This window comes from Bidens hawaiensis, unplaced genomic scaffold, assembly GCF_021521415.1.
Source record: "Bidens hawaiensis isolate Kalapana, Puna unplaced genomic scaffold, B.hawaiensis_p1.1 tig00023989_1, whole genome shotgun sequence".
NCBI lineage: Eukaryota > Viridiplantae > Streptophyta > Magnoliopsida > Asterales > Asteraceae > Bidens > Bidens hawaiensis.
The window spans coordinates 161,421-176,770 of NW_027505041.1; the positions used below are offsets into that span (position 1 = coordinate 161,421).

A 15,350-nucleotide genomic window follows, 5' to 3' on the forward strand; every position below is an offset into this window, starting at 1 on the left:
TTAATGAAACGTTTGACTGAAAATTATGAAATTGGGTTATAAATCCCCAATAACAAGCACTCAAAACAAGTTTGGTGATGTTTAATTCGATTCGATGTGATTCTGTTCATTTTAGTTCGAGCTCGAATGCTCGATACACAGCTTGCCCCAGCTTGGCTTGTGAAGAGCCCAGTGTGAGATAACAACGTTTAATCCGAGTGTTGGCTGTAAAATAAAATCGTGATCTAAAATATTACTGTATAATACACGAAGGAACTGGGGTTCAAATTTCTTAAACAAGTTAAGGTTAACTATATATTATTTTAATAAAATTTTAAGTAATAAAACTCATGACACTCACGCTACGACAAATATAGCCTCCCTCATCTCCCTCTTGTAAACCCTAGAAATCAATTCAAAATGTCTGATAACATACCTGTTGAAATCCAACTGGAAATCATGAATCGCCTTCCTCTCGAGTCGTTGACTCAATGCCGATCGGTCTCTAAAACATGGAAGTCTCTCATCGACAGCTCTAATTTTATCAAAATGCATTTCAGTTCCCACCGCACACAGGTACAACATATACTTGTAATCTATGAGAATCTTGAAATAGACTACGAGGGATATGAATGTGTGGAAAAATATGTTTTAGTTGCTGATGATAATACTTTTCCCGAACACAAAGTATCCCCCACTCTTCCTGGATTGGTTGAGATGCTTGAACGTCCTAGGATAATCGGCAGTTCTCACGGGTTGTTGGCTTTGTATGGCGGTATTTATCGCGATGGCCGTAGGACGGATGTGGCTATTCTTTGGAATATTTCTATTAGAAAAGCGGTAGCTGTTGCCCTGCCTAATGTTGGAGGAGGGAGATATGGAACTGCTATAGGTTTTGGGGTTTGTCGTGAGACCAATGACCCTAAGATTGTCAAGATTACATATCTTGATCACCACAAGACGAAGGATATGAAAAGCGTCGCTTGCAACCCTCCTGAGGTTGAGGTTTTTACATCAACCACACGGGCTTGGAGAAGGTCATATGGCAATCTCCCTCGTAAATCAATTCAATTTGATGACTATAATAAGGTAAATATAGACGGGGTTTTTTATTGGCTTGCTAAGGATGTGATTACTATGGACGGTGGTTTTAGGCATATGATTATTTCATTTGATATGACAAGTGAAGAGTTTAAAGAAGTAACCCTTCCAGATAGTTTTGCTAATATGGGTTACATATTGTACTTGTATAAGCGAGGGGAATCTCTCGTAGTAGTTGTTGAAGATGAACATCCCGTTACTGAGGATTTTGATGTATGGATGATGGGGAATGGTGTTCCAAAATCGTTTACAAAGCTATGCACTCTTACACCAAATGGACATGCTTTAGTACTAGCAGAATTTCGGAATAGTGGTGAACCTATATATGACACTCTCGTGATTGATGATATTGTGATTGATAGATCGGTGGGTTTATATTATGCGTATCAGTACATGGAAACACTACTCTTGGCTGATCAGCCAAACTTTATGGTTTATGAATGACATTTGAAAGTGGAGCTAAGAACAAAAGGATTTTGAAGCATGCAGGCAAGGCATAGAGATTAAGGTGCAATACAAGTTTCAGGGTGCTTTGTTTCATTATTTGTTAATGGGTTTGCCCTTCAATATTTCAGGAATTAGTTAATCTGGGTAAGTATTAAATAATTTTACCTCATGTCTTTTGCTTATAGCTAGAATGTCTATCTTTCCCAAAAGATAATTTCCATGAATTTGGGTAGTGTATTATTTGATTTCCTCAGCTACAACTTTTTCAATAGTCATCCTAACAGTCATGAACATGAACACCTCATGATTCTTGATCCGGATTAGTAAAAAGAGTCTCCATGCTCTTGTGCTTTTTGTATGTGGCTTTCACATATGTTTGGAAGTTTGAATGGTGGTTTTTTAAATAATAATAATTATTATTGTTATTATTATTTTTATTATTCTTAACATACTTAATTACTTTGATTAAATGTTGTAATAGATTAAAGAAGTCAATACTGTGAAGCTGCAGTGCAGGGTATGCAATCTGCAAACAGAGGTTGCAAAAGCCTGTTTGGGTCAGGTCAAAATGAATATTAAGGAAAGTCCTTATTCAGTCAAAAAAATTAGGGAAAATAACATAATTGCGGACTCTCATTTTACTTGCCTTGTTTTAAAAGAGATCTCACGTTTTACCAATGATAACGCCAACCTTGCTTTTAGACAATCTTGAATTTGCTCTTATATTCAGTTGTTTTTCTCATCGACCGGTTAGCTCATATATCTTAGATTCTAGATTCAATTACATACAACAAATTTTGAATCTCTTCAAACACTTGAATGCCCGCTGATGATGTAACAATTTTCTCATATTCTCATCATAGCATTGCTTCCAAAAGAGACCTGGTCCTGTGCGGAATCAGTTATTAGACCCACTAGTGAAACGCTAAAATCTATTACAACTCGGGCTGACCCTAACATTATTGATAACTTGAGTTAAGTGTCATTTCAGTACCTATGGTTTGTTCAATTACGCAACTTTAATACTGTTTTTGAATTTATTGCAAATGACTACCTCAGTCTTTTAAAGCTTGCAATTTTAGTACTTTTTTCTAGCCCCGTCAATTTTGGTCCGTTAAGTCAGGGATACTTTAGTAATTTTGTTAATTTATTTATTTTCTCTTTTCCTTTAAACATGTCTTGTTCAAGTGTTAATGGTTATTGCAGGTTCAAACTAAAACCCTTTTAATATATCTGTAAAACCCATATCAAGCCCTTTTAATAATCTCCCCCTCTCAACCCTTTGAATCCCGAACTCATAATATTAATCCAAACTCTAAATCCCCAAATCAAGCCCTTTCTCTTCCATCGGTCCTCGCCGAAAAACGCACTCAACAACTGTCACACCCACCTTCTACTCACCGGAAAAACACATCCAACCACTGTCTCACACATCTTCTCACCGGAAAAACGCCCTTCTTGTGCGACGGAAAAACGCACCTGACCACCGCCGCACCCAACTCTTGCTCGCCGCACCAACACTTACATCCACCATCTTCACCCACCTCCATCATCTTCATAACCGCTGCACCATCTCCCTCCCCGGAAAAAGCGAGTTCCTTTAGCCACCGCCATCTGCAATCACCAATATAGCTACAAGAAACTTCAAATGGTAGATCCATATACAAATTGAAATTGGGGATCGACGGAATGTAGGGTTTAGGCAGGTTCAATGCCATTGTTTTCCTTTGAATGGAATAATTGTTTTGGTGGTGTTCTTTGTGTTTATCTATATCTATCACTTTGTTTTTTTCTACACGGTGAACAATTGTGTGTTTAGGGAAATGGATGAGATGATATGCAGATTTAGGGTTTTGAAGATATAAAGAGGGGAGTTTGTTTAAAGGAAAAGAGAAAATAAGAAAATTAACAAAATTATCAAAGTATCTCTGACTTAACGGACCAAAATTGACGAGGTTAGAAAAAAGTACTAAAATTACAAGCTTTAGAAAACTGAGGTAGCCATTTGCAATAAATTCAAAAACGGTACTAAAGTTGCGTAATTAAACAAACCACGGGTACTAAAATGGCACTTAACTCTTGATAACTTTCTCATTTTTCCCATCTTTAGGTTACGGTCCGGGTACGACCATCACAACCATGTGACCCTTTTTCTTGTACAAAATCATCAAAAAAAAAAAGTTTTTGAGTGTGAGAGAAATAGTGTTTTTAAAATGTTATCTGTAGGGAAGAAGAGAAAAAGAATGATTGGTTGGGCATATGCCACTTGACACCCAAAAAAACACTCTTATAAAATGACTTATTGTAGGTGCTCTAAATAAAGAGTGTATATCCTCTCTCGTACCCGAGACTCATGCATGGTCTAGCAATGTAACTTTATGAGACAATTACTTAAGGATTGTTATATTTAAACACCACCCTCATTGTGTTTTAACAGCTCTATATGGTTCGTATAGGGGCTATACGAGTTGTATAGTTCTCACATGACTAACTAATGCACGAATGACAATTTTTCCAGTCTATACGGGTCGTATAGCCCCTATACGAACCGCATTCCGACACTCTTCATCACAAAAAGGACAAAATTTTGCACCTATACGACTCGTATAGGCCCTATACGAGCCGTATAGACGCATATGATGTCCAAATAACTTATATGGTGTGTGAGTAACCTATGTCTTACTTAAATGATGATGCAAGAGCAATGGCTTCCTCCTACCAAGTCCTATGGGTCGTTTCTAATGGTACGAGTACGTTTGATATGTTGTACATGTTTGGAATATGTGAGAGTTTAATTGAGATTCTTTATATTTAATATATAAAATAAATTCTTCAACCATTATATAATTTGACAAGCACCAAATGATTCTTCAATATTAAATAATATAAAATCCAAGACTCGACCAAACAAACAAATCACTTAAAGTCGAAGCACTTCACGAAGCCTCCCGGAATTTGATTGATTTGTTGATTCCCATTTTATATACCAAAGAAAAAAATTTCAATTTAGAGGACAATCAACACATAGTTCCTTTACCCCCTTTTACCTTTTATAATAAATTGGCTAAACTAACAAAAAGGAAAAAAAATGACGTTGAAATCGATTATTATTGACCAATCAGAATTGCCTCCCAAAATCTAAAATTGCCTCAAAAGGTCCAAGATTTATACATTATTTGACCTTTTGAATAACAGTCAAGAAGATCTAGATTAAGGTTCTTCAACACCATATTATCATTAAATCAGCGACCAATCTGGTACTTGTACTAATTTGGTACCTGCCACGTACCTATACAAGTATCGGCACCTGGACTAATTCAGGTTGTTTGTTATTCATACTCGTACTGGTTTCATGATTGACGAAGATTCAAAAATAAAAAAAGCAAAGTGATACATAAACGGGTAGCGTACCGGAAATACCCGTACCAATACTTGTACCTTTACACGTACCATACTGAAAATTTTGCTACGAGTATTGGTACATGTTTTTACTGATTTTCGGTACGGGTACAACTGGGTACGGGCACGGATACGGGTACTGTACCAAGCTCATCCCTCAATGGAACTATTGCAATGTATTTAAGGGCGTGCACGAAACCAAGATAATCGAAGTAACTGAACCAAAATAAACAAACCAAATCAGAATCCAATTGTTTGATTATATATTTAGTTTGATCATATGTTTTTCAGAAAATCAACTTTTTGGTTTGGTTTCAATTTGCATTAATCAAGAACTGAAAAAGAACGAAAACAAACCAAACCAAAAACCCGAATATATGAATTAACAAATTGTGTTGCCAAAGAAGTCTCAAATATGTAACAATAAGTTTATTATTAATTAACAAAATAACTTAGGCATGAAATTTCACTCCCAAATTCATTGTTTTAACCTATTTTTTCCGGTTTAAAATTTTCAAGCCTAAACGGTAAAATCGAAAAAACCAACTGAACCCAATTCATTGTATTGCTAGATGTTTATTATTGATCCACCAGGGATGCTCACCGAATACAAACTAAAGGGGCGGGAATGATAGGTTGGTCAACATGAATCACTTTGGTCCTTGTTTACCATTAAGGTTTTTTAGGGGTGACAATTTCTTACATAACCCATAACACATCATGAAAATAATCACGATTAGGGTTGTAATATCTAACGCATTAATTACTCTGGTCATTCTCGGGCTAACCTGTTTAACCCGGTTTGTTAAACACCGCCAACATTTTAATTAAACAGATCAACTACCCGCTTTACCAATTTTGTATAACCCACTAACTCGATCAACAGTTTTTGTTAGGCTAATATTTACGTGGTTTGTATTTAGTTTCGGGATTATATTGTAAACCGAGATCTACAGTAGCGACAAAATGGATTTTGGAATTTATTAACATTCTCTAAAAAGGGTACTGTTAATAATCCCGCGGGTACTGATACCATTAACAGAACACATTTTGGAAGACATAATTTTTTCTGAAGAATTCGCCATGATATATCTGATCCATGCATAATATCATGAAAAATGGATACAAATTTTTGGCTGCTACTTAGTATCAGCAATAGGTCCTTTGGAATGATTGAATAAGGGCCGGCTGGGGGCCGAAGTCATGTTTCATATGCACTAAAAGATAATTTAACTTCGTCAGGGCCTCGGCATTTGCGGGGCGAACAAGGAGCGCATCATCAGAGCAGGGCGAAAACGAACATAGGATCTTTGTCAAATCTGCCTGGGAGACGAAATGAAGTTGATTATGGAACGTCTAAAATGAATTAGGCGTTGGGTCGATGCCCGAGTGGTTAATGGGGACGAACTGTAAATTCGTTGAATTAGTAACTGCATCCAATTTCTAAAAAAATCCCAAATGTTTCCATTTTTGGAATGGAATATTTATGGAATCTCCTTTTGCGTATGGCATCGCCACTCCCTTTGGCAGCATCCACTAATTCGGAACTTAATTTGAAAGCCATATTTCGACCCGGACGTTTTCGGGTTTCCTTCCGGTAATGCCTTTCCCTGCGGTCACCTTGCCCTTCTACTTACTGGCTTGGCTATTTCTGTCCATTAGCTGCTTAACTCATAGTAGTTAGGAGGTTGTTGTCCTAATGAGTGTAGCGGAGTGCCCATTGTAGCACGTGTGTGGCCCAACCCAATCCCTTTTGGGGGCCAAATACCTCTGATCTCTACCGTAGGTGCCAAAGAAGAATGAGAAGAAGCCCGAAAAAGAGCAAAAAGGAACATAACCTCCGAAACGATAGGATCTCGGTGGGCTTTTGGGTAGTATTGGGCTTTTGTGTAGTTATTATATAAATCTTGTATCTAGGCAAGGTTGCAAAAGTCTCTAGGCGGTCGACCGGGGAGTTGGGTGTACTCGAGTACTCGGGGAGTACTCGGAAATGGTAAATATAAAGAAAACTGACTTTTGAATACTATATATATATATATATATTTAAGTTCAATAAAGAAATCATTTTATTGCGTGAAATGCGAGAAGTCATTCCAACCAATCAAATTATTTCTCTTGCTTTTTTCTTTTAATTAAATTCAAAGACACAATGGTAAAAGTTTAAATTATTATATTTAGTAAGTATTAGTTTTTTTTGAAGTTTCAATTTTATCCTTTACTTAATTTAAATAAATGTTAATTTAATTAAAAAAAGATTATACTAAACGACCCACATCAATCAAATACGTAACGAGTTTTTTTTCGAAAATTCTGAAAAACCAAATGATCGAAAATGATTGATTACCTCAAAATTTTACTTTTTAATTGGATCAAATAATTAAGTAGTAGATTTTAGGTTGAAAGTACATATTTTTTTTATTAATTATAAACACTATATATATTTTCAAGCTCACTTAATTTTGTTCAATTTTTTTTCAAACACCAGTTATCAATACCACATCAATCAATCAATCAATCATACCCAGTAAAATCCCACCGACAGCAAAGCTATAGGTAGGGTCTGGGGAGGGTGGGATGTAGGCACACCGTACCTCTATCCAAAGGAATAAAGAGGTGGCTTCCAGAGAGACCCTCGGCTCTAAGTACATGTGTATGAAGCAAAATAAAGGAAATCAAAATTTAACAGTTATATAAAAACTACTACTAATTATAATAATATTAATAATAAGGTCACAGTTTAACAGCAATATAAAAGCTAATAATAATAATAATAATAATAATAATAATAATAATATATGTAAGGGAAATACCATTATGGTATGTGACCTAAATAAGTTAAGTCTAAGCCCTAAGTTATTCAATTCTCTCTAAAAATCCTTAACTTTAATTCTACTTCTCCACGAATTCCTATCCTCAACCATGTCCTCGGAGAGGTTTAGGTCTATCAAATCATGCCTAATCCTCTCATCCCAAGTTTTATCAATACCACATATTAAACAAAAAAAATCAAGATAAACTAATACTTCAAAATAATTCGAAATCCATAAACAATTCACAAACACTTAACAAATGGTAAGTATCATAAAAGTATATTGTTTTTTAGACGTCCTCATTAATAAACCAACATGCTATTCCAAACTCAGAAAACCATAATGTTCAATTGGCTATATTTGTTGCGTATTTTGTCCGTAAATTGAGTTGTTTTTATAACGTTGAGTCCTCTTCTAAACTTCAATCTCAATTTATAATCCAAGTAAATCTCTCAATGTATGTCCTCCACAACAAGCATGACGTTCTTCATATACTTAAACATCACATCTTACACAAAAACATACACTTCCAATAAATTAAACGAATATCATAATTATAAACATGGCATCCTACACAACAAATGATATTTCATACACATAAAAATTCACTATACACAATTTTATAGTTAATACCTACACAGCAATAAAAATCCTACACAAGTACAAATAGCTCATTCAGAGTTTCATATACTATACCTACACAATAAAGTATTTATCCTACACAAAGCGCAACTCATATACATTGTTAGTAATCAAAATACGGTCAATGAAACTATACCTACACAACTAGTATATACTCTCAAAAATCAATATTACACGACTTATATATCTACATAATATTATTGATAGATCATATATGTTGTATACCCTATATCAATGTATCCTACACTGGTATTATACTTCATACATAAATGTTAAAAACCTTTAAAATCATTATTTAAATGTAGGCAAAAACGAATTTCATAAAATTCCCTCCCTCCTAGAATTTGTAAGCTTAAAACATTGAGAATCTTTAAACACTAAAAATTAAACTAATATATATTATAACTATTACTAAGACCAGATAATTTTAATAAACACAAAACTACACCTAAATAATAATAATAATAATAATAATAATAATAATAATAATAATAATAAAACGCTATTAGCCCTAATTTAAAATTCATCCTCCACAACGTCTATGTGTAGTTGAGCGTAAGAGTATGTGAAATAATATATAGACAAAGGTATATATTCAATTGAACTAATAAAAAAACCCAATCAGCGAAAATTTAATACCTTTATGTTCGATACTATCACAAAAATTCAGATGTAGGCATGTAATATTGTAATATAATGCTACAGATTATTTGAGGGTTTTATTTAAAAATAATCACAAATTAGAGCATCTAATAATGATTGAAAAATATTTTGAAACATACCATCTCATAAGATTTAAAGATTAATGAAATTGATGTGTGGGGTCTTCAAAACTGATTAAGGCAATTACGTTTCCTTTTTTGGGCTACACAAGTTAGACTATTTTACCCCTTTCATATAAAAATTAGTTATAACAAGCACTTTATTATTACGAAACTGCCAGTTTTATTATGCACCGTTGATTACATTTAATCAATGGCTAGAATTGATTTCTCACACTTCTCGCAGTAAAACGATTTCTCTCCTGAACCATTCCCATATATATATATATATATGTCAAATATCATAAGTTTGCTACTATTTATTACAAAATAAGTGAATATCAATATAAATATAATAAATGCATTTTTAAATACTAAATTATTTTAAAATTATTTAATCATTAGTTAAAAAAAGTGATATTCTTTGTTTATATTATAGGAATATGAATCATGTTTTATTATAGGAAATGTGATTTTGGCTAAGGTTGACGACCTTCGATCCATTCTAAGTAACTAGGCGGAGTTACAGAAACTCTCAGGTGCCATACCTTGTAGCGAGTACTCGGGGAGTACTCGGCCTTGTAGGTCTACTTTTACAACATTGTATCTAGGTCATTTGTGAGGGGAACGTAGACGGACATAGGAGAGACAGAGACGAGTTGTAATAATAGTGCTTAAGCACCCGACGTTAATATACGTGTGTTTTAAAGCATTATCATTGTGTTCTTATTGTGTTTATTTACTTTATATTGAATCCATTCGTTGTTAGATTCCGTCTAACAACGAGTTTACGTGATATCACATTGAAATATCCTCTCACGGGATTTACACGAACTGAACCGATAACCGATCAGTTAGGTTGGGTTAATGCTAATAACCGAACCGAACTGTACACACCCCTACATGATACACCTTTGGTTGTAACAAGCCAAATGGTCAAGCCCATTTGGGCCCTTGACATAGTGACCTAGATATGGAGTATATATACACCCACATATACTCCATATTCTTGGCAACTCACTTTTGGAAATAAAACAGCTTCTTTCAAACTTCATCTTTTTTCTCTCTTTTGTGTTTTCAAAACTAAGATCCGAGATTCGACTGTTAGTGATTTCCACTAACAACACGATTGATCCGAGTAAAGTTGTGAGATCTATTATATAGGACCTAAAAATAGGGCAAATATCATAAAAAACCAACATACAATATGTTTTTGTACATTAAAGTCCCTCCACCATTTATTGCGTGTTAAAGTCGCTCCACATGTGAGATAACTTATAAAAACAATATGAAATAGATTTTTTTTGTTTACCTATATATTTTTTTCATCTGTATCACCATATATGCTCGTCTTTCTCCAAAATAATTCGCATCTCTCTTTGTCACTTACTATTGATATTTTTTAACTATTGTTACATGAAATTAATCCTTTTTTAATCCATCTAAAGGCCATTCTTCAAGTCGATGGACTATATACATATATAAATTATCCACTTTTTGCAGCCAATGTCGCCAAATTATTTCAATACTCCGGTACCCACTGTCCTTGTAGTTTTCAATTTTCATATGTTTTGAATCAATTGAGTTTTCCCTTTTCTTTTTCCAATCGTTACATAGCAACTCAAAATCAAAACTGTATTAAGTTATGATGTAAGGCTCCGTTACCGGTGCCTCACTGGACGTTAGATTTACTCGTTAACATAGTTCTTCTAATCATCAGAGTTAATAAAACATTCGCAGAATATTAAACTTTCATAAAAACATTACATATTAATCCATAACTTGTCTTAATAAACACATTGTCTTTCAAATTTAAACATAAATTAATAAACGTCTTGAGTGTTCGGATGCCAGTCTCTTATTCATTTGCCACGTGTTCCCCTCAAGCGAGCTGCTTTATTCTACTCACCTGCGTGCATACTAAAAGTCAGCTACGCTGAGTGAGTTCTAGTTAATCATACAACGTACAATACATTCATTACTATATACTTTCGTACATACTTTATATTCTCATGCTTCGTACATAATATATATACTTACCTTCAAACTTTATTCTAAATTCTACTTTACATTATCCTATTCTGCCTCAGATATTATTAGGGTCCAGTCCCTTTTTCTGCCTTGAGTATTATTAGGGCTCAGTCCCTTTTCTGCCTCGAGATTATAAAGGGCTCGGTCTCTTTTCCGCCTTGAGTATTATTAGGGTTCAGTACCTTTTCTGCCTGAGTATTATTAGGGCTCAGTCCCTTTCTTCTGTACCTGCCTACCTCTTACATTCATTCATGACATGCGTACATATCATTCATACATTATTCATAGCATTATATCCATAATCATAACTTGACAATACGTGCAATATCCGAAGATCGTTCACGTACCGATAAGCAGTCAATCATACCTTTCACATAATTCACATAAGGCATACACTTATCACTTATGATAAGTGTATTAACAAATCACATCGAGTATGCACACAACCCCGAAAACATAACAAGGAATGGGGCTAGAAATTCACCTGAATGCGGTTACGTTCACCGTTTACGGTTATTCCTTTCTTGAGCTGTGCACGACTAACTGTATAACAATTACACGTATCAATTCAACTATCACCACTCATATCGTGTTTCTAGTTTAATTATTACCCTCAACGAACGGGGGTCCGAGGTCAACGCCCCTAGCAGCGGGGTTCTAGGGGCGGCAACCCCTAGCAGGGTCCAAGGGGCAGAGCCCCGGGCTGGGGTCGAGCTAAGCATGATTTATTTTATTTCCATTAACTGCATTAACACATTCTTCATTAGGATTTTATATTATTATTTAATTCGCTAACTCATTCTCTATAACGAATTAAGCATGATTAACTATCTGATTCGTTATCTTATCATGACTTGATTCGTCATCTGGTTCGTTATCTTATCATAACGAATTGGCAAGTAACGAATCACCTGATTCGTTATCTGGTTCGTTAGCCTAATTCGTTATCTTGACGTGACCTGATTCGTTATCCTAATATAACGAATGGGTAGATAACGAATTAAAGGTTTATTCGTTATTAAATCACACGAATTAGTCTCATTCGTTATGTCCGCGTAACGAATTGATCAGTCATAACGAATCATCCCAGTTCTTATCTAGATCTTTGACTCAAGGGTCAAAGTCAAAATCGTCAAGAACAATAACAGTCAACCTTCATCAGATCTGCAATTAGACCTCAAATCCCAATGAAATAACACGAATTTGGTACCATTGAGCTTGCAATCACATCGCCTACAAACCCTAACCATCAATTCATTCATACATCGCGTTTAAACAGTCTGATTTGGTTCATTTATAACCCGGTTACTAGTTTGACGAATTAACCCATCAATCGTTAATGGTTTTCAGCAAGAATCATCAGCTTGATTCGTTTTTACCATATGCATACAGATATAAGATTACCTAAATGAATCCGAACCTAAATGAACAAATTTACGTTATAAACGTACCTTAAACGAGTCGGTTCACGAACACGAGCTGGTCTTGATGTAGGTTCGGTTCATTACAACGTTTTAGCACCTACAAGCTCGGGTTTTCGCCTTCGGATCTTGAGTCGGGGTATAGGATGGTGTTAGTGTTTGTTTTTGATGGTGTAGGCTATTATGTAGAGATGGATAAAAATTGAAAGCTTTAGGGTTTAAGGAGTATTTATACTCCCTTAAGCCCATGGACCTAAGGCCTATTCCATCTCTTATTCCATCTTTTAAAGTCCAAGTCCATCATCTTAGTTTATTTATCTAAACCGACACACGACACTTTATTGAATAAACGAAATTTTATTTATTTATTATAATCAAAAGTAAAATGTTACATATGAGCATTCTATCTCTATGCAAATCTAGACACCACTTTCAATTTTGCATTAAATAATTGCTTTATAATTGCTTCATTCTTTGACTAATATTCTTATTCATGAAATGAACGGCAGTACTTTTAGAATTACATACATTTTTGTGTATAGTTTTACTATTACATAAGTTAATGCAATTTCATAAGACAAGGCCGTCTCTGAAAATGATAAAAAGACTTTAAGCCTAGTGCGAAATTTTTTTAGGCATTCTAGTGATATAAACTCATCAGTTATATATCAAAAAAACTCACAAATACACATTTAACTGTAATAAAATAAACAAAAGAAAATTAGTGTATGAAAATGAAATAAGAAGTTAATTACGGGAAATTTGAGGCTCACTTAGAGACAAGGGAATATAAAAGCAAACAAATCATCATAAACATAAATTAAACGTATAGACATTCGATACAAAACTACAAAAAATTAAAAAATTATCATCACTTAACATAAATAAACTATTTGATTTCTACAAAATAAATCCAATCAATTAATAACATCATGGGCGCAAGTTGCAGAACAGCCCGAAAACCGTCACAACGGAGTTCAACTGTTGTCGGAAAGACTTTGTACGTCCTCTCTAGTCCCTACATCGCCGCTACAACCGGAAACCGCTCACTGACGGCAGGGCCGTCTTTGAGGCATGGCAGGGTAGTCGACGGCCACAGGCCCGACATCCCGCTAGGCCCGAAATTTTTTTTTTTCAAAAAAAAGTTATGTATTTTTATCAAAAACATGTGTATAATCAATGTTTCAACACAATTACATAATCACTAGCTTGGTCTAATGGTAAAAAGGTATGACATCTAACCAAAAGGTTGTGGTTCTAGTCTTATTTGAGACAATATTAAGCTTATTTTTATACAAAAGTTTTTTACACAACTTAAATCATAATCAAATAAACCCAGTTATAATTAAATTGTTTAAACCCAACAAAATGTTTCTTTTACTTAAGGCCCAAAAAAAATTCGCCTTTGGCCTAACAATTTTTTCGTCTTTTCGGAGCCGGCCCTGACTGACGGCACTCACGTACGAGGTGCTTTATGTTTGTGAGAGTGAGTTTTTTATGATACGTTTCTATTTTAATTTGGTTTGGGCCGGTAAATATGAAAAGTCTCAAATACCTTTGACCCCATAGTTTGCACAACCCAAAAATTGGGCCTGCCATAAGAGATAAAAAAATGTTGCATACTATTTTTATAAGTTATGTCACTTTTATGTTCAAATTTAATACGTGAAGGACTTTAATGTGCAAAAAATTTGTTAAGGGACTTTAACGTGCAAAAACGAAAAGTATGTCAGTTTTTTATGGTATTTCTTCTCAAAAATATTAATAATAAACAAAAGATATGATTTGGTTCTAGTTTCAAAAGAAAACAAGAAACGTTTTTCCAAAGAAATCAAAAGGTGACTGAATATAACGGGTTCCGGCCTGTCTTATGTTACGTGACCAACAAGTTAGTGGGAATGCATGCAGCCCAACAACAAGGCAGTACCGGCCCATACTTGGTTTAATACACTTGCAATACGTCACAATAATAAATAAAGATATCAAATCACTCTGTATCCCAAAATCATCCCTCGTAAACCCTAGAAAATTCGTCAAAATCAAAGAAGATGTCAGACCATATTCCTGTTTTAATCAAAGTGGAAATCAAGACGCGGCTTCTGGTGAAATCGTTGATTCAGTTCCGATCGGTCTCCAAAACATGAAAGTCTATCATAGACTGGTTTGATTTTATTATTAAGCATTACAATGGCCATCACACACAAGTGTAACATCCTAAAAGATATAAAGTAAAATTTCGACCTGTAAGGTATGATGATGACACAGTTGATTATGAGGAAAAATATGTTTCAATTGTTGATGATAATAGCTTTTCCCCAACATAAAGTTTCCTTGTCTATTCTTTCGTTAGTTAAGATGCTTGAATGTTTCGAGATAGTTGGAAGTTCTCACAGCTTGTTGGGTATGTACAGCAGTTATCGCAATGGCTTTAGAAGGGCCATGATTGTTATTTAGAATCCTTCAATTAGTAAGCAGTTTTTGTTGACTTGCCTAATGCAAGAAAAGGAATGCATGGAACTGCAATAGGTTTTGGGATTTGTCGTGAGACCAATGACCCTAAGGATATTAGGATTACCTATGTTGATTGCTACATGTGGAAACTTATGGGCAGCGTAACTTGCAACGCTCCTGAGGTTGAGGTTTTCACATTAAGCACATGGACTTGGAGAAGGTCATATGGCAGTCTTCCTCGTGAATCAGTTCATTTTTTCCTCCATACCAAGGTATTTATAGATGGAGTTTTTTACACTACGTGAAAA

At 34.7% G+C, this 15,350-nt stretch overlaps 1 protein-coding gene across 1 annotated transcript; it reads left to right on the forward strand.

Annotated features, from left to right (window-relative positions):
* Positions 1–376: 376 nt before the first annotated feature.
* Positions 377–1,816, forward strand: LOC143610116 (F-box protein At3g22700-like). Its single transcript, XM_077084690.1, has one exon. The coding sequence runs from the start codon at positions 400–402 to the stop codon at positions 1,522–1,524; it is 1,125 nt and encodes a 374-aa protein (XP_076940805.1). The 5' UTR covers positions 377–399; the 3' UTR covers positions 1,525–1,816.
* Positions 1,817–15,350: the final 13,534 nt, after the last annotated feature.